Source organism: Caenorhabditis remanei, chromosome IV (assembly GCF_010183535.1).
Source record: "Caenorhabditis remanei strain PX506 chromosome IV, whole genome shotgun sequence".
Lineage (NCBI taxonomy): Eukaryota > Metazoa > Nematoda > Chromadorea > Rhabditida > Rhabditidae > Caenorhabditis > Caenorhabditis remanei.
This window is the reverse complement of record NC_071331.1, coordinates 23,841,792-23,865,457: the sequence shown is the minus strand read 5'-3', so window position 1 is coordinate 23,865,457 and position 23,666 is coordinate 23,841,792. Positions and strand designations below refer to the sequence as shown.

The 23,666-nt window shown below is 37.0% G+C and overlaps 5 protein-coding genes across 5 annotated transcripts; 1 reads left to right on the top strand and 4 right to left on the bottom strand.

Moving 5' to 3' along the window:
• Positions 1–510: 510 nt before the first annotated feature.
• On the bottom strand, positions 511–840 carry GCK72_016004 (uncharacterized protein; the record flags this gene model as incomplete). The annotated part of the gene is made up of 1 exon (XM_003094975.2): positions 511–840. One exon carries the CDS (start codon positions 838–840, stop codon positions 511–513), a length of 330 nt encoding a protein of 109 aa, XP_003095023.2.
• A 346-nt stretch (positions 841–1,186) lies between these two features.
• Positions 1,187–4,780, bottom strand: GCK72_016003 (uncharacterized protein; the record flags this gene model as incomplete). Its single annotated transcript, XM_003094986.2, has 4 exons — positions 1,187–1,476; positions 2,852–3,537; positions 4,584–4,673; positions 4,737–4,780. The coding sequence occupies 4 exons, from the start codon at positions 4,778–4,780 to the stop codon at positions 1,187–1,189; spliced, it is 1,110 nt and encodes a 369-aa protein (XP_003095034.2).
• Positions 4,781–4,969: 189 nt separating this feature from the next.
• On the bottom strand, positions 4,970–9,669 carry GCK72_016002 (uncharacterized protein; the record flags this gene model as incomplete). The annotated part of the gene is made up of 4 exons (XM_053731258.1): positions 4,970–5,148; positions 6,132–6,329; positions 7,373–7,708; positions 8,943–9,669. 4 exons carry the CDS (start codon positions 9,667–9,669, stop codon positions 4,970–4,972), a joined length of 1,440 nt encoding a protein of 479 aa, XP_053586030.1.
• An 8,662-nt stretch (positions 9,670–18,331) lies between these two features.
• Positions 18,332–18,876, bottom strand: GCK72_016001 (uncharacterized protein; the record flags this gene model as incomplete). Its single annotated transcript, XM_003094988.2, has 4 exons — positions 18,332–18,468; positions 18,515–18,553; positions 18,600–18,768; positions 18,814–18,876. 4 exons carry the CDS (start codon positions 18,874–18,876, stop codon positions 18,332–18,334), a joined length of 408 nt encoding a protein of 135 aa, XP_003095036.2.
• A 712-nt stretch (positions 18,877–19,588) lies between these two features.
• GCK72_016000 (uncharacterized protein) lies at positions 19,589–19,960 on the top strand (the record flags this gene model as incomplete). The annotated part of the gene is made up of 3 exons (XM_053731257.1): positions 19,589–19,648; positions 19,693–19,855; positions 19,902–19,960. The coding sequence occupies 3 exons, from the start codon at positions 19,589–19,591 to the stop codon at positions 19,958–19,960; spliced, it is 282 nt and encodes a 93-aa protein (XP_053586029.1).
• Positions 19,961–23,666: the final 3,706 nt, after the last annotated feature.

Sequence of the window (23,666 nt, the reverse complement as noted above, 5' to 3'; positions counted from 1 at the left end):
TGAGAGAGATCGAGTAGATTTACGGAGCATTGGGGTGAGATTACGGGGGAAACAGGGTTACTGTAGAATTATGAAAATGTGGATTTACGAGACCTTATTGAGATTTACGAGACATCTATGTGAATTCACGAGGCCTTTACGGGATCTGGTATAAATTTACGGGGATTACTGTAGTTTTGCGGGGAGTGATTAAACAAAACAAAAAATGTTCGATGTGGATATACGAGGCATTATGTAGATTTACGAGATGTCTACGTGGATTTACGGGGGGCGCTTACTGTAAGCTCAAAAAACTTTGGGATGATTTTACGGGACATTAAATAGATTTACGGGGTTTACTGTAAGTTTACTAAACTTTGGGCTGAGTTTAAGGGATCTAGTGAAAATTTACGGGGCTTACTGTAGATGTTTTTTACTGAGGAGTGATTATGTGGGAACCTTGTGTCGATGGAAGGATACAGTATACATTTTTAAGAAAAAAACTTAGATGTGTAGATTTACGGGGTGGATTTACGTGAGACTCAATCTGCGGATGTGCAACTTCAAGTAGTTGTCCCTCTCATCTCTCGCGTCTTCGATCATCTTCTGACGGTAGCCGACGAGGCGCTCGATGAGCAACACGATTTCGGGTTTTTCTTTTTTTGGCGGTTGGGCTCCGGATTCTGGGGTGTCTGGAGCATCGGCGGGGGCGATGACGGATTGTTGAGCGACGACTTCTTGATCATCTGGCTGCTCCTCCTCGACAAGCTCCGTGATCGGGGGTGGTGGCGGTCCTGGAGCGACGGCGTCTTCCGGTGGAGAGGTGTCTTCTGGGATCACGTCTTCGGATTTGTTTGGCATCGGGTGAAGTGTCTGAAAATTGGGAAATTTTAGGAGAGACATTTCGAAAAAAGTACAAAAATTATATATAAGATATTATGACAAGGGGAAAGAAACCTTGAAAAATTAAAAAATTATAATTATTTTTGAAATCGTGCCAAAAAGTTTATTAAATTCACATTCAGATTATAGATAAATATATATGTATAAAAATTACAAGTTTTGGGTGCAACCGCGCTCTCTTGAGAATTTCGAAAATGCCAAAAATGCTATTAGAGCGCACTTGCAAGAATGAGATATCACGTGGAGAAAGCCCTGAGATAATTTTTTTTGAACTTAATCAATTAAGTTAGTTTTAGATATACAGTTAAAAGTCGCTTGACTTCATTCCCTTATTCTCCGCCTCTCTTTGCTCCGCCTCCTTCCGTACACGCATCAAAGTGTTTCGAAGATCGTCCATAGTCATCCCATCCCAGATCATATCCACCAGTTGACTGATATCGACGAGTCTCAGAGCATCTGGGAACTCTTTAGTGATGGAGAGATAGTTGGTTTGACACTGTTGTTGGCGTGGTGAGAGAACTGATGGCGGTGGAAGCTGTTGTGGTGTTGGTGGGGTGTCGTTCACTTTGGAGAGGTATTTGATGTACATCAAGTCTGGAAAATTGAGCGAAATTTGTTAATTGGCCAGGCTTGATTAGGCTTTTTTGGAGTTCTAATAGAAAAAAAATTGCAAAAATTGGCTGAAAATCACACTTTTTATGACCTATTTAATCTATTTTTGTGTTTTTTTTTCATTTTCAGCAATTTCAGCCTTAAAATTCATTTTGAAGCAAGTTAGTGCCCCAGATGACAATTATCTTTAAAAATTATACTTAAAGGACTGAAAATCTCAAAATTTCAAAAAACTTTTACTAAAAACTTGAAACAGTAAACTTTTAGCGAATATGTTAGAAATGAGTTGAAACAGCTGAAAACCTTGCTCTAACATTGTGAAACGATAACATTTTTAAAATTTTTGAGCTCAAGTCATCTATTCAACGAGAAATAGTAAAAAAATTGAGTTGAAAATTGAAAATTGGACATCTCAGACTTTAAAAATCCAAAACAAAGTAAACTAGTTATGCTATTTTTTTACTAGGAAGAATAGGAGTATTATATTTAAAAAGCAGAAAGTGTAACAAAAATGACTTGAAACAGTAATATAAAAAGCTCAAACTGTATTTCTTTTTTTACAGTCTATTGGATATATCAAAAATTTATTTAAAATCCTCAAAAGCAAAAACTGTGAAACGGTCTAATTTAAACAAATAGAAAATGTAGGAATCGACTATGAACGTAAAGTGAATAATTGTTAAAAACGATAGATTCAAAAACTCATAAACAGCATGAAACAGGTGAATTTCTACGCGGGTCTGGAAAAGGTAAAAATGAGAAAATTGTCAAAAAGCCGGCCCACGGACGAGATAGATCTCATCATGATCTACGTTTTCGTATATTTTTCTACTCATAAAACTCAGTTTGAAGGGAGTTACGCGGCGGCCCAAGTTTTAAGTATGATGAAAACCACTATATCCAACATGGCTACAGTAAAAATTTGTCTATCAGAAACTGAAAATATCATCGGAAGCTATCTAACAGAGTTGTACGGAATGCCATTTTTCGATTTTCGGAATTTAGGAATCCGGAATTTGGAATGATTCGATAAATTTTCAAGTCATTTTTTCGAGTGTTTTCGATGGATGATATATAAAGTTTTAAGAATTACTATAGCTGTCTTTTAAACTCAAAACAATTTCCACATTTCAACTTCTGAATTCCGGAAAAAGGAGACTCAAAAAACCGGAATCCAGAACCGGAATCATATTTTAAAAAGTCCGGAATCCGGAACCGGAACCGGAATGTCAAAAAACCCGGAATTCCGGAATCCGGATTCCGGACAACTCTGCTATCTACGGTGCTTGTGAGCACTTCCATCGCCCAAAAATTCTCTATGGCGCACCTTTGACGCGTATGCTAATAGAATCCTCACCCTCAATCTCCTTCTCCTTCTTCTCCCTCTTTAGCTCCGCCTCTTTTTGCTCCTTCTTCATCATTCTCATATCATCCAGACACTCCTTCAACTGCGCCTTCGTCTCCTTCAACTCCACTTTCATCTCCTCAATTCTCGCCGATTCCTTCTTCACTTGCTCCTTCGCCTCCTTCAGCCTCTCATCTCTCTCCCTTGCCTCCACCTGCATCTTCTCAATTTCATCTTCGGCTTCTTGAAGATTCTCTGTGAGCTCCTCGATGTCCTCCTCGAATTCTTTACGGTTCGCCGTAGTACTCTTCATATAATCCTGCATCCCGGTGGCGAGTTTTTGAATCAAATTGTTCTTTTTCTCAATATCAGCCTCCAATTTGTTCTCCTTATCGATAAACTTCTTCTTTCCCTCCACCAACTTCTCATTCAAATCCTTATTCTCATTTCTCAACTCCCGAATCTTCACATTCTTCGTCTGAAGTCGTGCCTTGTATTTTTTCAGCTTTTCCGCTTGCACCGATTCGTTTTGAGACAAAAGTTGAGTTTGGATGATGGAGAGGTAAGCATTCATTTTGCTATCGATAGCGGCGCCTGGATTGGTTTTCAGATCTTTGAGATATTGGATTTCGGCATCCTTCTCTGCAATGATTCGAGAGATCACAGCGATCAGATCCTCAGGTTCTTCGGAGCAAGGCCTGAAAATCTCAATTTTTGAAAAAAAAACATCTGAAATGGACAAAAACACAAAAAAAAAACTGCAAAAATCGACAAAACAACCCGGGGACTAGTTTTTACGAATTTTGGTTTTCTAGGCCACCATTTAGAAAACTAGTCCCCGGGTAATTTTTGGCAATTTTGATAATTATTTAGATGTTCTTTTTTTGTTGAAAATCGCATTTTTTCATGATTTTTTAGCTATGAAACAAAAAAAAATAGAACGGGACTAGTTTTTTCGAATTTTGTTTTTCTAGGCCACGTGTTGAAAAACTCGGACATGAGCCAAATTTGACTGTTTCAGCGATTTTCGATCGTTTTTTTCATTCTAAACCATCGAAAAAAGCTCCAAAACAACTTTTTCGACCTTGGGAACTAGTTTTTTTTCAAATTTGGTTTTCTAGGCCACCAAATCAAAAACTAGTCCCCATAGCTAAAAATCATGAAAAATGCGATTTCCAACAAAAAAACTCAAAAAAATCATCAAAACTGTCAAAAACACCCCGGGGACTAGTTTTTACGAATTTTGGTTTTCTAGGCCACCAAGTCGAAAATTAGTCCGCGGCTTAGTTTTTTGACTTTTTGCAGATTTTTGTTGTTTTCAAGCGTCTAAAAACAGTTTTTCGGGTTATACCACTCCGAGGGACTAGTTTTCCAAGACATGGCCTAGAAAACCGAAATTCGTAAAAACTAGTCCCCGGGTCATTTTTGACAGTTTTGATGATTTTTTGGAGGTTTTTTGTTGAAAATCGCATTAGTTAGGTATGCAACAAGAAAAAACAGATCGGGGACTAGTTTTCCACATGATGGCCTAGAAAACGAAATTTCGAAAAAACTAGTCCCGGGGTATTTTTGACAGTTTCGATGATTTTTTTGAGGTTTTTTTTGTTGAAAATCGCATTATTTAACTTTGAAATAAGAAAAAATAGGTCATGGACTAGTTTTCCAGTTGGTGGCCTAGAAAACCAAAACTCGTAAAAACTAGTCCCCGGGTCATATTTTCTGTTTTTAATGGTTTTAAACTCACATTTCCACATTTTCCTCGGCGCCAACAATCTCCTTCAACATCTCTCTCGTTTTTTCCAGTTTTGCGGCCATCTCTCCGAGCATGGCGGTGCTGAAACAGTGTTTTATGTGTGTCTGTGTGTCCGGATGTCCCAAAAAAAAAAAAAAAACTTACGACATCTCTTCAAATCTTTGCATCTGGTGTTGATCCAGCGACATTTTTCCTGAAATTCGGGGGATTTAGAATTTTTAAGTTACAAAAAATTGGAAAAAATTGGGATAAAAGTATTGAATAAGGGGTTTAGACCTTTAAAATATTAAAAAAAAACATTTTTTTTACAAAAAATTTCAAAAATACATCGGGATTTTATTATTTTACATTTCTAAAAAAAAGTATACAAAATCAATTTAAGCGGTATCAGCCTCTTCAACGTGCTCCCACTCCTCGCCATCGCTATCCACTGGCTGGCGCGCCTCTGGCGCAATTTCTTCGGTCTTCAAGTCTTTGAGAGCCGCAGTTATCTCCTGGAGCTCCAGCTCGGCGAGTTTGGTACGTTGGGTTTTGATGATGCCGATGAGGCGGGTATCTGGAAAATTATTGCTTGAACAATTACTGTTTCAGCAGAAATGTTTACGGAAACTGTGAACAGCTCTATTGTTAAGTTGTTTGGAAATTTAGTTTAATAAGAATCAAAAAATTTATACCATAGTCAGGTACCATAGTCTGGTACCATAGTGTTATAGAAATTCGGAACATTGTGAAACATTTAAAAAAAATTCTTACTGTTTCAGAGCAAAAATTTTGGGGAACTGTGAGAAAAAAATCATTCCGGAATTTCGGAATAATCAACAGTAATGATACCTAATTTTTGAGACTTTCAAAAAAGAATTGGTTTATTGAGCTTGGAAAGACATTTTGTACCTAAAAATAAATAAAAAATGGGGAAAAATGAGGGTGGAGACACAGATTTTCTTTTCTTTTGTGGCAGGAAGCGGTCAAACTTGCGCGGCGAAATATTTGTTTGGAATGTGAAACAGTAAAAGTTAGAAAAAAAGAAAATTGAAGAAAATGAGTCCCAAAAAAGGTTTTAGATGCTTAAATCTGCAATTTCGTATAATAAAAGCGTCAAGACAAGCCAATAAGCCAAAAAAACACCTATTATCGAGCTGAAACTAAGTTTTGGATATCCGGATTACTGGACAGACATCAATAATCGAAAAAAGGTGTTTTGTATGAAAATAGAAAGATAGAGACTTTCAAAACCCAAAATTTCTCTGATTCCAGATGTCTGATGCATAGACAGACATCCGGACACACAGATGGACAGTCGGATATTCAGAATAACAAAAAAAGTTTTTGGGATAATAAGAGCGAAACGACAATGAGGACATCTGGACAAGCAGATGAGCCAAAAAAAAACGAATTTCTGGATTTTGGACATCCGGACGTCTGGACAGACATCAATACCCTTATATGAGGAAATCACACGATATGAGGAAGTAGTGAAAGATATTTCAAAGTTTCAAATTCGGGAAAATTTTGAAACAGTAATCCGCCCCATAGACTCACTTGTTTTATCGCCCATCTTCAATCTCTCCTCATACTTCATCTTCATCATTTCCATCTCATTCTGAACCATCTGCAACTGATTTTTAAATTGCTCGCTATCCGACTGGGGCACCGCTGGCGCGATCTCGACGGTGCTTGAAACTTCCAGCTCGGCGAGTTTGGTACGTTGGGTTTTTATGACGACGACGAGCTGGGTATCTGGAAAGAAAAATATTGTGAAATTGAGCAGTTAGGGCTGAAATTGTAAAAAATTACTGTTTCAGACAAAATGTTTTATTAAATGTTTTTAAAAAAATTAAAGGGGGACACCGGTATTCCAAAAGTTGAAGTTTTTTCCTCTCGCATGGAATTTTTCATTATATTTCAGCATTTTTTCACGTGCACGGCGAGAGAACTTTACGTTGAAATATAATGAAAAATTCCATGCAAGAGGCCCTTTTTTGACACTTTGAGGCCTCATAACTCGTTTTTGACTAATTTTCGGACCTGGCTCCAAGAGACTTTTCTCTATTCCACAAAATTCTGAGCCGATTCATATCAAAAACTTCAACTTTTGGAATACCGGTGTCCCCCTTTAATTTTGGAATTGTCAGCATAGTAGCCGTTTCTTGAGAATCAAAAAATTTGAATCAAATCAAAAATTGCATTTTCCGATATGAAAGTTGTTTGGAAAAGTAAAAAGTGAAAGTTGTAGGACATCCCGACAGATAGTCAAACTAAAAAAACCCCATTTTTGAGCTCAAAACTAAATTTTAGATATCCGGACATCTGGACGGACATAAATTATTGAAAAAAAAACGATTTCTTGTTCAAAAACAGACACAAAATCCAGAAATATAACAAGATGGAGACTTTCAAAACCCAAAAATGAAAAAATTGAGAATGAGGAGAATCGGATGAACAGACGCACAGACAGAAAATTTGCAAATGTTTTGAAAAATTCTGAAATTTTCAGAAAATGAAACAGTAAGAAAACTTGAAATTTGGTTTAGAAAGCTCATAGACACACCGACAGACATTTCGTACTAAAAATAGGAAAAAAAAGAGTTAGGAGATTAGAAAATTTAGGGTTTTTGCATTTTCTGTTATAAAAATTATTTGAAACAGTGAAAAAATGAAAAAAAAACACCATTTTTGAGACAAAATACCTTCCAAAACATCATTTTTCGGCTCAAAACTAAATTTCCGGACATCCGGACATCTGGACATACATCATCAGAAAAATTTATAAAATTTCTCACTTGTCTCATCGCCCATCTTCAATCTCTTCTCATAATTCATCTTCATCATTTTCATCTCATCCCGAACCGTCCGCAACTGATTTTTCAGCTTCTCCTCTCTAGTTTCCTTCTGGAATCCTTCCGGCTGGGGCGCCTTTGGCGAATTGAAGCCGCTGAGGATAGCTTGCGCTTCTTGAAGCTCATGAGACAAATCTTGAATCTTCTCCTCACGGCGTTGAATTTCCGAGAAGAGTTGATTCATTCGGCACTGGTTGGTGGTGACGGTTTGTTCCATTTTAGCTTGGAGCTCGGCGATTTTCTTGTCCTTGATGCTTACCATGTCGGCGAGGTGGGCGTCTGGAAGAAATGTGGAAATACCGTGCAAAAATTTACTGTTTCAGTCAAAACATTTGAGTGAAAAGTGAAAAGCCCATTACTGCTCTTTTTTCAGTATTTAGAAATTTCGATTAGAAAACTAGTACCATAATCAGTACCCATAATTTGCTAGGATAGTCAAGTACCATAGTCAGTAGCATAGGAGCACAGGATTTACTAAATGTCGAGAAATTCTCAGATTAAAGGCGTATTGTGGTCTGTTGTGATGTTTTCATATTATAATGTATGAGTTTCGGCGAGTTCATTTTCATAGTTCAAGAATTTTTTAATTCGGTCCACAACCCGCTGAGAGCGAGCACCGGAAAGTTTGGTCATTGAAAGGGTCGCAGAAAATTGGGGGCCGTGGCCTAGAAATTCGATTTCGAAAAAGTTGATTTTTTGAATTTTGACGGTATTTTCGATTATTTTCGTTGTATTTCTTCAATAATTTCGATAGAAAACGGCAAATATTGATAGAAAAACACTAAAAACTATCGAAAATAACGCCAGAAATAGCAGAATACTGAAAAAACCAACGGAAAGTATGGCCAGCGAGAATTTTCTAGAAATTTTACTTCTGTAAAGTTGTTTTTTCAGTATTCTGCTATTTCTGGCGTTATTTTCGATAGTTTTTAGTGTTTTTCTATCAATATTTGCCGTTTTCTATCGAAATTATTGAAGAAATACAACGAAAATAATCGAAAATACCGTCAAAATTCAAAAAATCAACTTTTTCGAAATCGAATTTCTAGGCCACGGCCCCCAATTTTCTGCGACCCTTTCAATGACCAAACTTTCCGGTGCTCGCTCTCAGCGGGTTGTGGACCGAATTAAAAAGTTCTTGAACTATGAAAATGAACTCGCCGAAACTCATACATTATAATATGAAAACATCACAACAGACCACAATACGCCTTTAAACTTATTTGAAAAAGTGAAAAAAAAAGAACGTAAAGACATCCGGACAAACAGACAAACCAAAAAAAAAAACGTTTCCAGATGTCCAAGCATCCGGACACACAGATGGACAGACAGATTTTTCCTCGTTTTTCAACAAATTTGAATTTTTTCAACTTAAAATCTAAAATTCAATAAAAAAGTGAATGAGCATGATAATTCAAGCATTTTTATACTGAAATCTCGAAAAATTTCAAAAAAAAAGTGTTTTTTGAGCTGTTTTTTGAATCCAAGCCGACGCCAAAAACCCTGAACTCACTTGTCTCCTTCAACTCTATCTCATACTTCATCTTCATCGTTTCCATCTTATCCCGATTCTCCTCCAACTTCTTCTCCACCATCCGCAACTGAGTTTTCAGCTGCTCATTCTCCCCTATTTTGGCAACACGATCGAGCTCCGCCCGTTCCTCCTTTGACAACTTCAATTCAGTTGCCGGGTTCTTGGCATTAACCTCTTTATTGAGTAGTTCCTTCTGGACTGCCATCCGCTCCATTATCTCCTTGTGCAATCCCATCGCATCCAGAGGACTATCCTTGAAGAACTCATTTTTCGGCTGCCCGTATTTAACTTTAAATTGTTTGACTAGTTTCTCATCCCTGATGGTTTGTTGCTTCATTTCCTCAACCAATTTGCCAATACTATCGATTTCAGCCCGATCCTTCAATCCCTTGATTTCCTTGTTCAATTCCATCAAATTGGCCTCCTTCCCATCCATCTCCTTTCTCATATTGATTATCTCCAATTGCAATCCCATCTCACTTTTCTCGAATTGATGAAGCAATTTCTGAGTTTTCGCCTCCCTCTCGTTGAGCTGAGCAACCGTCTCATTGAGCTCTTTGACCTGTCCATTTAACTTTCGGACTTGTCCATTTTTGACGGCAAGGGCGGTGCTGTTAGCCATCACTTCGCACGTCAACTCGTAGTTTTCCTTCTTCAGAGCTTGGAAAATCTCTTCTTTGAGATTACGGTCGGGGGAGGTGGTCATGGCTGGAAAATGGAGTAATTAGGAATTGGAATTGATGCGAATTAAGCAGAAATTCGAGAAAAAAAAGTGAAATTGGAGAAAAACTAAGAAAGAAGAGATTCCGAACATCCGGACAAACAGAGAGAGCTTGGAGGACATTTTGTACCAAAAAATAGAGGAAAATAGAGGAAAATAGAGGAAAATAGAGGGCGACGACATCCGGATAAACAGACGCACAGACAGATTTTGCAACATTTTGAAAATTTTGGAAACGGGCATTCAAATCAACCAAAAACCTCAATTTCGAGATAAAATGAGTTTTAAAACACCATTTTTCGGCTCAAATCTAGATTTTGGACATCAGGACATTCGGACAAACAGAGGAATAACTTGAAGTAGTGAATTTTGGTTTAGAGAGGCACATTTTGTACCAAAAAATGATGGTGAGGAAATTCGGTTTAGCAGATGCTTTTTTGAAATATTAAGAATAGAAATCTAGCCCAAATCAAAAATTTCATTTTCTGATTTTTATGAAAATTATTTGAAACAGTGAAAAAACACAAATTCTGAGACGAAGTAAGTTCTGAAACATCATTTTTTGGCTCAAAACTAGATTTTGGACTTCCGGACATGCTGACACACAAACAGACATTTTGTACTAAAGAATGTGGAGGAAAATGAGGGTGAGGACATCCGGACAAACAGACCAAACCAAAAAAATCCAAATTTTAAAGCTCAAATCAATATTTTGGACATCCGGACATCGGGACACATAGATGGACAGCCGGATGTCCAGATTTTCAGAAATATTAAAAAAAGAGAACTAACAATATTGCCATAGAGACATAAAGTCACTACCTGAAGATTTGTAACTATTGAAATTATTTGAAACAGTAGTGAAATAAAGAAAAAATTGAGTTAGGACATCCGGACAAACCGAAAAACCCCATTTTTAAGACAAAATAAGTTCAGAAACATCATTTCTTGGTTTAAAACTAGATTTTGGACATCCGGACAAACAGAAAACAATAAGATTATTTAATTGTAAGCTACCAAACTGAAGAAGTTCAAGAAAAGTAAATTTTTCTGGACAAACAGACACACAGATGGATTATGGATAGACATCTGGACACACAGACAAACCAGCAGCTATGGGAGGTCAAATTGAACTAAGAGACTTTGAAAATAAGTCATCAATCTTATCAGTAAACAACAATTTTTAGGTGAAAACGAGAAGAAGAACAAAGGGATGACTAATTGATAAGGTGATAAGAAATACAACTAGGAGTGGCTTGTCGATGTCAAAATATTACTGTTTCAAGACAGAAGATATAAAAAGAAGATTCATAGTAGAAAAAGGCAACAAACTGAAAATTTACTACAATGCGTTCCTAAATCATTGAGTGAATTAAACAAAAGGATTCTATAATCTTAATGCTGAAACAGTGAAAAACTGCAAAAATGTCTCATTTCGAAACAGTAAATTTTTTTTGAAACTTGAATTAATGAGAAAAAATAACGTTTTTTTCTGAAAGAGAATGGCATGCTCGGGTAGTGAAACCTTTGCGGAGATAGCCGCAAGAGATAAGAAAAATAATACAGAAATTTTTCACAAAAAAAAACTGTTTCAGAATAAAAATAGTAGAAAATTTTGGGGAGAAAACTACGTTTCAGTTTTCTTAGGATTTGAAAAAAACAACAACAAAAAACAAAGAAAAATGGGCGGAGCAGATGCGGTAAACTATAAAGCGATTTTTAGAGCGAATTTTAGAAATTTTTGGGTAAAAAACGGAATTTGAAGCGGAATTCGAAACCAGTGAAAAGATAGAAAAAGAATGAATATAGAATGTCAGTAGTAGTAATGAAACAGATTACCAGCATCATCAAAGACGGATGTAAATTGTCTGAAACAGTGAATTTAGAATGGAAAAGTAAAACAATATTTAGAAAAATCACTCATCAAGCTTTCAAAAATCCCACCAAGCGATTGTGCGGCTCGGTTTTCCTAGCCACGCCCCTTTTTGGCAATACTGCGGCATGGACCTTGTTAAAAGGAAAGGGAGAGAGAGGGAGAGAGAGGGGGCGGAGCTTATATACAAATTGAATGCAATTAGTGGATTAAACAATAGAATTCTATAATTTCAATGCTGAAACAGTGAAAAATTGCGAAAAATTTCTAGCAAAAATAGGAGAAAAACGTTGAATTAGTAGAACAGCATCCCAGATGATAGTGATCGGCACAAAAATATAGAAAAAAAAAGATGTTTCAGAATTGAAACAGTAAGAATTTTGGAGAGAAAAAGAAAAATAGGCGGAGCAGATACAGTAAATTTTTAAGAAATGGATTTTGAAGCGGAATTTGGAGCTTTTACTATTGGAACACTAGGAAAACGAAAATCGAAGAGTCAAAAAAGAGAAAAATATTTCTAAAGTGATTTTAAGCTTGGAGTGTTCGAATTTTAGGCGGACTTTGGAAACAGAGAAAAAATAGGAAAAGAATGAATATGGAATGTCAGTAGTAGTGATGAAACAGAATACCAGCATAGAGGATTGTAGATGAGATAAAAAAAGAAATCATGCAAATGATTAATGAAAATTGTTTGAAAAAGTAACAAATATTACATATGGAATTGTTGAAACAGTAAATTTAAAAAAGAAAAGTAAAACAATATTTAGAAAAATTACTCTAAGCTTTTGAAAATCCCACCAAATGATTGTGCGGCACGGTTTTCTCTAAGCCACGCCCCCTTTTGGCAATACTGCGGCATGGACCTTGTTAGAAGGAGAGGGAGAGAGAGAGTGGGCGGAGCTTATATGGAACATTAACTTTTTTTTGGAAACATCGGAATCTAAATAGTGATTGAATAATTCCCTCGCTGAAACAGTAACTTTTTACTAAACATTTCGGGGTTTTGAGACTAGAAATTCGAGGGAAAACGTACCCAAAAACGTACACAAAAATGAAAAAAAAAAGTTGGAAATCCTCAAAATAGAGATGTAGGATTTGAAACGGGAAGATTTTCTACGTTTCAATATCAAAAAATTGCTGAAAATTGGAGTTTTTGAGCTGAGACAGGTAGTTTTTAGCGATTTTTAACCGAATTTTAGAAATCTTTTGCTTAGAAAATGGAATTAGAAGCGGAACGAAGACATGATAAAAAATAGAAAAAAGAGTGAATACAAAATGTGAGTAGTAGCTCTCAAACAGAATATCAACATAGAGGATTGTTAAAATAGATGATATAATTAGTTTTTTTGAGAATCTGAAACAGAAAAAAAATATATTTTAAAAAATCAACTTAAGCTTTCGAAAATCCCACCAAACGATTGTGCGGCACGGTTTTCTAAGCCACGCCCCCTTTTGGCAATACTGCGGCATGGACCTTGTTAGAAGGAGAGGGAGAGAGAGAAAGGGAGAGAGTGGGCGGAGCTTATATAGAAAATTAATTTTTTTTAGAATGTCAGTAGTAGAACTGAAAAACAGAATACCAGCATCATCATCGAATCAAACATTGGAGTCTTAATTGTAAATGAATAATTCCCTCGCTGAAACAGTAACTTTTCACAAAGCATTTAAGGTTTTAGTACTGAAAACGTGGCCGAAACTGTAGCTAACATCATCAAAAACGTCAAAAACGCGCCATAAAATCTAAAAACTAAAGACTTTCGTCATTTCTGGACTCCATTCCGTAAAACGCCCAAGGAGCGCCAGCCAATAAATTTTCAAAAGATTTCAACATTTCTAGCGTTCAATTTGTACCTTCAAATTTGAAAAAAAAACTTTGAAAATTGTTGTTTTTGAACTGAAACAGTAATTTTACATAAAAAATATAAAAAATCTGGATTTTCACACTAAAAATGGTGGAATAGCGCCTAAAATAGGTATTAGACTTGACACAGCACAAATTTTTACTTATCAATATTGAAAAAATATTGGTTTTTGAGCTAAAACTGTAAATTTTTAAGAAAAATTCAGCTCTGAAAGATGAAAATGATACAAAGAAAAGTAAAAAAAAACTTGAAATTGATTTGGAGCTTAAAATGAAGAAAAAAAAGATTTTGGGGCTAAAAGTGCGTTTTTTCACTCAAAAGCAGGTGCAACTGCACCAATAAGTTGTCGGAAGCGATTTTTCAGCTCTAAAACTAGTTTAAAGCAAACCAAGTTAACAAAATAGGTATTGAAAACAAACTGCAAGTATCAATATAGAAAAAATGTGAAAATATTGGTTTTTGAGCTGAAACAGTAAGTTTCTAGTTCAAAATTGGGGTTTTTTGGCAAAAAATGAAAAAAAACATGTAAAATGTACATTTTTTAAAAGAATTCAGTTGCAGATGGTTAGAAAAAAGAATCATTATGAACTAATGAGCGATTTTTCAACTATTTACCCTGAAACAGTAAATTTTAGTAGACATTTGGGGTTTTCAAGCTAAAACTACGCAAAAATCCATATGAAACATGATTTTGGGCTGAAATGTAAGTTTTTCACTAGAAAGCAGGTGCAAGTGCACCAATAAGTTGTCGGAAGCGATTTTTCAACTTTCTGACCCTCCTAAACCAAATTCCCCTCAGAGTGTCATAGTCAAAATCTGCGAAACCTTTGAAAAAGTGAAGAACCGGCAAAAAATAAACAAAAACAACAAGGGAGGGTTGCAACAAGTGTCTCTGCCACCCTCTCCTCCATTTTTTTCGAAAAAATAGAGGAGAGAGAGAGAGACGCAGACATATCGGTCATGTGGTTCACGGTGTGTTGAAGGCGACGGAGTGTCTGGCGTCTCCGCGTTGGTGCACACTATTTTTTACGCAACATCAGCTGGAGGGGGAATCGCTTGGCAGCGGCAGCAGGGAGTACGTGTGAGTGTGTGTGTGTGAGTGTGCGCTGTGAGCGCTCACACATTTTCACTCACCACGCTAGCCAGGCCGCTGGAGGACGATGGCTAGCGTGGTGAGCGTTAGAAGAGAGGGAGAGAGTCGCAGGAGGGAAAAGGTGTTCGGGGCTAGCCATCGCTAGCCGGTGTAAGGGCGTATGTACTTGCTTGCACAGGGGTTTGTTGGATGGGTGGTCAGAGGGGTGTGTACTGTATTAATGGGTGGTAAATTACGTCAGAATCGATAGGAATGTGCCAGAAGTGGGGACGTTTGGATAAAGGGACACATCGACAGATGAATAACTCTAGGTATTGTATTAAAGGGAGGTGAGTGAGACCAGTACGTATATAAACGGACAGCAATAGGTGAGAAGGCAATTCAGAATCGATAGGGGTGTGGCAAAAGAGAAGACACATAGACAGATGAATGGCTCTGGAGGCTCTGGAGATTGGTTTAGAAAGGGTATACTGTAGTTTGTGAGGGGTACTGTAATTGAAGGAAGGATAGGTTTGTGGGATAGGGGATTGTGTAGTACTGTATTAAAGGGGGGTGAATAATTGAAAAACGGCAAGTTTTTAGCTTAAATCGCTTGAAAAATCGCATGAAAAACGATTTTTACTCAAAACTCAAATACTCTGAAACGCGCCGAAGGCGCACCAGCGCACCACCAGGTTTTCTAAGTTCGGATGGGGTTTGACTCAAAAATCAAAAATCCCGGTTTTAGACGGTTAAAATTTAGGAAAACCGTCAAAAATCAACCTTTTCAGCATTTTTCATGTAGAAAAACTAGATTTTCAGCTCAAAAATTCATGTCTACATATGAATACTCCTCCTTGATAGGCATTCCTCCAATTGGTTGGAAGAAAAGAGAAAATACCATACTTTTAATGATTTTTAAATGGGAATCATCGAAAAATGGCATTTTTGGGACAAAAATTGTGGTTTCAACTCATAAAGTGGTGAAAATGCATGTTTTTACAGTAAAATGGTCCAAAAAGTTACTGTTTCGGGGATTTCAGGCACGAGAATAGTTTAAGAACTACATCAAACGATACACTTGAGTTATCTGGGCAACCGGACGCACAGGCAGACAAAACGAGATCTTGGGACTGACTGAAATGGCTTAAAATGGGTTAGAAAATGTGTTTGGGGCTTTCCGGTATGTAATATAGGGTTTTTGGTGTGATCTGCATGGAAAATGGGGGTTTTTGCAAGGAAAAAATGCAAAAAATCCGATTTTTTTTAGGTTTTTTCAAGTTTTGGAGATTAAAAATGTACTGTTTCATAATATTTTTAAGCAAAATGAAAAAAATGCATCGCGATTTTCGTGTTCTGAGTTTTCAAGCAGTTTTTCTGATAAAAAATTTACTGTTTCAATGGAATTTTTAATGCGAATAATAGCAATAAAGTACACTAAACGACCAGATTAATCCAAAAATCTTCAATTTTAATGTTGTTCGGTTAGAGTTTGTGGTAAATGGGAGATTTAAAGGTTTTTTGCCATAAAACGAGTATTTTTCGGCTAAAATAAGTGCGGAGAACACAATTTTTCAATGATTTAAAAAATTGAAAATTAACTCACTTTTTCAAGTTTTAAAAATAAGGAAACTGACAGCTTCCCTAATTGCTTCTTTTGTTGCCCCTGATTGCACGATTCTTCCCAAAACCAATATGGAAGGCTCTAGGACATTCTAAGCAAATAAATACCATTAGATAATAGAGACATACGGACCAAAAATACGCTGTAGATAGGAGGAGAGGAGAGGTGTTAATAGCTCTAGCTCTTAAGGCTAGTGCGGGATAATGGGTTGGGGAAAGGGGGTACTGTAGAAAATGATGAAAGAGGAGAGAAGGGGGGATTAGCCTATGGTATCTGATCTACGATCGGTGTAATGAGAAGGAGTGGAGATAGTAACATTATTAGCATAATTATCTTTATCACACCTAATAATAGTAATACTTAACTTTTCGAACATAGAGAGATAAGGATCAAAATCTACTTTTAAAGCGTCAACGGGGCGGAAAAAGTGTCAGAAGTCTCATGAGCGCATAACGCGACGATGAAAATGTAGAAAGTTAACATTTTTTGCTATGCGCCTTTAAGCCAGACCCTTAGACCCTTAGACCCTTAGACCCTTAGACCCTTAGACCCTTAGACCCTTAGACCCTTAGACCCTTAGACCCTTAGACCCTAAGAGCCTAAGACCCTTAGACCCTTAGACCCTTAGATCCTTAGATCCTTAGACCCTTAGACCCTTAGACCCTTAGACCCTTAGATCCTAAGAGCCTAAGACCCTTAGACCCTTAGACCCTTAGACCCTTAGACCCTTAGACCCTTAGACCCTTAGACCCTTAGACCCTTAGACCCTTAGACCCTTAGACCCTTAGACCCTTAGACCCTTAGACCCTTAGACCCTAAGAGCCTAAGACCCTTAGACCCTTAGACCCTTAGATCCTTAGATCCTTAGACCCTTAGACCCTTAGACCCTTAGACCCTTAGACCCTTAGACCCTAAGAGCCTAAGACCCTTAGACCCTTAGACCCTTAGATCCTTAGATCCTTAGACCCTTAGACCCTTAGACCCTTAGACCCTTAGACCCTAAGAGCCTAAGACCCTTAGACCCTTAGACCCTTAGATCCTTAGATCCTTAGACCCTTAGACCCTTAGATCCTTAGATCCTTAGACCCTTAGACCCTTAGACCCTTAGACCCTTAGACCCTTAGACCCTTAGACCCTTAGACCCTTAGACCCTTAGACCCTTAGACCCTTAGACCCTTAGACCCTTAGACCCTTAGACCCTTAGACCCTTAGACCTACTAAGGTAGTGTCGGAGGGGCAGTGTGCGTTGAAACATTTACCTTTTTTGGGAGAAATGGGGGCTGAATATAACATAATATTGATCTCTAGCGAGAAGAAAAAGGAGGACGGCACACCGACAGGCCGATAGACACAAAAATTAGAAAGGGACACACAGAGATTCTTTGCCACATTAGAATAAGAAGGCATTGAGAGGACATATACACTAAAGGAGGGGACGGGCAGAGTCAAGACGGGCAGAGAGTCAGAAGTTGAGGAAGGACGAGGGGGGAGAAGGGGGAAAAGGGGAACGTTCTAAAGGTATTGAGGAGGTGATGGACATCGGGACACACAGATAGAGACATCCGGACACTAGGAGGGGTGGACAGCTGACTTCCAGCATACCTATATGAAGAGGACATCTGGACAAACAAATGGAAAAACAGACACATCTTTGGATTCCACTCAATTCTGATTTACAGTGTTTAACTGTCATGTTTATCAAAAATCGTTACCCCAAGGAATTTTTGAAATATATGCAGTCCTAAGAGATGAAGGCTAATTCCCCTTTTCTCTCACAAATCTGGAAAGACGCTCACACAACGCTCACAATGTGTTTCCACTCTCAACCGCATTGCCCCCTCCCTCATATTTATTTATTGATTTCAGAGTGTTCCCCTCTCTCTCTCTTTTTGATTTTATGCATACATGTTGTTAGGTAACATCCGATAAGCAGGAGAGAGAGAGGGGTTAGAGTCGAGACGATGCCACTGGAGGATATCTGGACACATAGAGGGACAAGAGATGAATGATTTAGGTACACAAATATGCTGGACTCGGAGAGAAGGGGGAGATGGACATCCGGATAAACAGACAAATAAACAGACAACATTTTGTGATGATGAAAATAGCGGACGAGTGTTATATTTTGTCTTTTTGAATGTCCCAAAACATTTTTTGAAAGTTAATTTGGATGCTCGATTTATTTATTGGCTTGCAAAAAAAAGTATTATTAGTTATCACTCGTTCCCAGCAATTTTGTCGAGAATTTGTTTCAAAGTGTCCATTCTTTTTTCTTTGATATTTTCTATTAATTCTCTTGCTTTATTTCCAATGTCAACCTTCAAATCTTTCAGTTTCTCTCGAACTTCTTTCACTGTAATGAGATTTTCATATTATACTTCAGATTTAATATATCTCACATTTCTCTATTGTGTCTTCCTTGATGGTTCTTCCTTTATCTGTAAAATTTGATTTAGGAAAACAATGATACTCCGTTATACACACCAATAGAATCCTTCAGTTTTTCTAGCAACTCGTCTAGCTGCTCTTTCAATTTTTTGCCCAACTCTGTTTTAATATCATCATCGTCCTCAGCCTGCACACTATTCCCGGCAGAATTGGTTGTGAGAGAGTTTAATGGTGATAAGGCTCTATTGAGCACACCTCCGACATCCTGAAAATCAACACATTCATTATCAGAAAACATGAATAAACATACGAGAGCAGCTCCGAATCCAACGAAGAAGAAGAAGAACGCAAGCACCAGAATGGAAAGTTTCATTTCTGACGACTGTGATCAATGCATCTCCTGCCACTCTTTTTATGTGCATCTTTTTTAATTTCAGATGTTTTTCGAGCCAACGCCTCCATATAATTTCAATATTCACAGCGGGGAATCACATCGTTTCCTATTGTTGGGATCGCAGAGGATCATGTTGTGCTCGGGAATGAAGAAAATATTTTTATGTTATTTTGTCGAGAAAGAAGGAATTAAAATACCGTAATCGAACAGATTAGCAGAAAACATGTTGAACAAGAAAACTGAAACAAGACAAAGCGTATCCGTTAAACTAATCTTTTGTTCTATATGGTATTTTTTAGAATAACCGGTCAGGACGGATCTATCTGAATATCTCACTCTCAACTTCCATAACATTCTTACTTTATTTCAAACTCGCTCCTTTGTAAATTGAAATCACTTTTTTTTCCAAATTCTGAAACAGTAGTTGAGTTTAGCGGATACGCTTTGTCTTGTTGGGTACTTTAGTTCCTTCTTTTCCGACAAAAACAAAAATATTTGCTTAATTTCCTATCACAAGCTGTGACACGATCCTCCTACGTGTCTACCATTCCAACAATAGGAAACAATGTGATTCCCCGTGGTGAATACTCATATCACGTATTCATATTATGGCTCGAAAAAAACATCTGAAATTAAAAAAGCATCCATATAAAAAGAGTGGCAGGAGATGCATCGATCACAGTCGTCAGAAATGAAACTTTCCATTCTGGTGCTTGCGTTCTTCTTCTTCGTTGAGTTCGGAGCTGCTCTCGTATGTTCATTCATGTTTTCAGATGATGAATTATTGATTTTCAGGATATCGGAGGTGTGCTCAATGGAGTCTTAACACCATTAAACTCTGTCACAGGCAATTCTGTCGGAAATAGTGTGAATGCCAATGAGGATCCTCAAAAAGATTTGGATGAAAAATTTAAAGAGTTGGACGAGTTGCTACTAGAAATAAAGGAATCATCTATTGGTTTGTATAACTCAGTATTCTTGTTTCTCTCAGTGAAATTTTACAGACAAAGGAAACGCAATCAAGGGCGATGCAGTGCAAAAACGTGAGCTATATTCAAAGTAAAATATAATGTGACAGTCTCATTACAGTAAAAGAAATTCGACAGAAACTCAAAGATTTGAAGGAGGAAATTGGAAACAAAGCAAGAGACTTAATACAAAATATCAAAGAAAAAGGGAAAGGACTATTGGCAGAAAATTCTTGAATATCTCAGACCAGAGAGCTCAGAGAGTTGATTAATTATTCTGTTTTTGTGATTCAATAAATATATCGAGCATTCAAAATAACTTTCTGAAGATGTTTTTGGGGCACAAAATACTATTTTTATTTGTTGGTTAAAACAATGCAAACCGAGTTTCAAGCAATATTTGTTAAAACAGTAACTTCGAAAACGATCAATTTGATATCAATTTTTGAGAAAAAGAAAGTTGTGACCTTTTTACTATTTTTGTTAACTTTCACAAATGACACTGATTTATATTTACAGCAAACTTCACTGCTTGTTTTTTTTTCTTATTGAAATTGACTGACTACTGTAATCATCTAGGAGCAGCTGGAAAACTTTGGCTCTTTATGATTTAACGGGGGTTTTAAGAATTAACGGGGGTTTTAATAATAGACGGGGGTTTTAAGAATAGACGGGGGTTTTAAGAATAGACGGGGGTTTTCAGAATAAACGGGGGTTTTGAGAATAAACGGGGGTTTTCGACAAGTTCTATTTACTTATACCAAGAAAACCCCAAAATGGTCAGATATGACTACACTCCCTCCAGTATACATTTTTTCATGGGATTTTCCAATTTTTTTGGTTTTTTTTTGTTTTTTTCTGCATTTTCTCATTTACTTATCTTTTTTGTACGTCGCATTGTTTTTTGATCAGAGAAGTGTAATAATTGTCCTTCTTCTTCTTTTGCTCCACATTTGAAATCGACGAAACGGCGATGTTTCGGGCGAAATATAGTCAGGATCATATGGTAGATCGTCCAACTGTTTGGGTTTTTGGATTGCTGGAAGGGAAGACTAATAAGGTAAATTCGATAATCCTGCTGCCCATAATCAGACGTAATCTGAAACCTGGTATGATCTCTGAAAAAAAATACATAAAAAAAGAGATTTTTGCAAGAACAACGATTATCAGCGATGGCTGGGCCGCATATAGAAGAATATCTCAGATTCCTGGTATTTTGTGAATATTAAAGAAAGGGCTTCCTTTAGTAACACAAACCAGGCATTCTGCTGAGTTAGAATTTTTGAGTAGTCTCACTCCATCTCTTTTCCTCATATCTGTCATTCGGCGTCTACCTTTTTCATCAGACGTAGAGGACAGTTGTGGATTGCGTATACAAGGGACGTACATTCCATACATCTCCCTGTCGTGGCCCAGTATCTCATGAGTACATCCTTATTCACTGTGCAGGCGGAGAGAGGAAGCGTGGATAATTTTGAAGAAACCATTGTTGATTTGAGACGGACTCATTGTTATGACTTCTCGAACATTCCAGATTGGTTTCTGGATTCTGCGCATTACGAGCATCTTGAGAGTTTCCTCTGTATGCTGAATGTTCAGGTTGTTTAGAGTATTCGGTGTTAGTTGGTTATCTTGGCGTGTTTCGTGCTTGTTGATTACTAAAGTTGTTGGTGTTATGTGTGTCATCGAAGAGTTGTTGTACTCTTGGGTTTCGGAAGTTAGTCCAAATTTTCTTCTGGAGAAGCTGGATCGCTCATGTTCAATTCATGAAATACTGTATAGTCCGTTATAATAAAAAAAAGCAAAAAACGAAGGACAATCATGTTAAAAACAAAGAAAAATTACATATTTCGAACGAGTCAGTTATTATTCCTTCGGACCTGATGTAGGTGAAGATGATGGGGATGATAACATAGGTGATGTAGACGTTGTCCAGAAATCCGATTGATTATGAGCTCTAAAATTCAAGAATAAAATTTCATAATTTCAAGAATGCATTCTCACATTTATTAACTTTCCATTGGCGGTGTTCTTGAAATTTCCCTCCGTTGTTTCCGTATGATTCCTTGAGCAGAGTTGACAGCTTTCTCGGTTCTGAAGAAATACAGTTAAATATTTGTTTTTGGAACTACAAATTGTTATTAGCTCACCGAGGAATACTGCTACTTTTGCGAATCCAATTTTTCGTTTTTTTGGGAACAATTTGTCTTCTTCACTGAAACTGCTGTTCAGGTGGGAACCCAATGAGTTTCTCTAAAGTTTCAAAACACAAAAATCTGAATACTTCCGAAACAAAGTTCGGAATGATAAATGTAACAAGGGAAATACTGAAAACTCATACAATGGGTTAAAACAGGAAAATAAAATAAACTTAAATGAGTGACTGCCAAAGAGAAAATCAATATTTAACATTGGGCCAATACTTGGTGACCCTCTATCATTGGCTCTGATCACCCAAAGTTGGGCCAAGACTGGTGGAAGGTTGCGCCTAGACTTGTACAGCCGCAGAGTTTGGCCTAGACTTGGCGACATTTGCCGAGCAGCAATCCAAAAACCCAAACAGTTGGACGATCTACCATATGATCCTGACTATATTTCGCCCGAAACATCGCCGTTTCGTCGATTTCAAATGTGGAGCAAAACAAGAAGAAGGACAATTATTACACTTCTCTGATCAAAAAACAATGCGACGTACAAAAAAGATAAGTAAATGAGAAAATGCAGAAAAAAACAAAAAAAAAACCAAAAAAATTGGAAAATCCCATGAAAAAATGTATACTGGAGGGAGTGTAGTCATATCTGACCATTTTGGGGTTTTCTTGGTATAAGTAAATAGAACTTGTCGAAAACCCCCGTTTATTCTCAAAACCCCCGTTTATTCTGAAAACCCCCGTCTATTCTTAAAACCCCCGTCTATTCTTAAAACCCCCGTCTATTCTTAAAACCCCCGTCTATTATTAAAACCCCCGTTAATTCTTAAAACCCCCGTTAAATCATAAAGAGCCAAAACTTTTATCTGAAAAATCTGAATTAGTAATTTAAAGAATTCCAAAAATCTCATCCAATAAATTTTATTGAACTGTTTTTGTATTGTAAACACAAAATAATACATATCGACACTGAAAAAGGGGGTGTGGGGAGGTAGCTGAGGTATTAGTAGTTCCTGAGATTAAGAAATAGTGATCCCTGAGTTGATGAACAAATAAGAAATAAACGGAGATAATACATATGTAATACAATTTTTTTGGGGAGGACCATATCTTATATAATAGCGCTGCAAATGTACAAAATGGTGGTCCAAGACCAAAAAGTAGAAAAAAAACAGTGAAAAATAGACATAACAAAGGTAAAATGGGAGGGCGGAGTTTATAGAATGTACAAATTTGGATTTTGAATTGACTATAACAGATTTTTTTCCAAAAATTTCAAGCAGAACCCTGTTTTAGGTTGAAACAGTGAAAAATCGGATTTTAAGGGAATTTTGGTTTTTTACTGTTTCAAAGTTTTCTGGAATACAAATTGAACGGAGCTCACGTAATGCGCAGAGTGGTATTTTTTCAAATCCAGATTGCTAAGAAGGGGCGGAGCTTACGTAATGCATTTTCAGCCAAAACAGACAGTAATCCGGCTTAAAACACTGAAAAACTTGCAAAAAATTAGTTTTTTACTGTTTCGCAAAATTTCAAGGATGTTAAAAGTGGGCAATGTACAAAAATGTGCTCCTGAGATAAATTTTCAGTAAAATTACAAAAAACACAAGTTTCAGATTAGAAATTTGGCTTTGAAGTAAGCTGAAAGTGT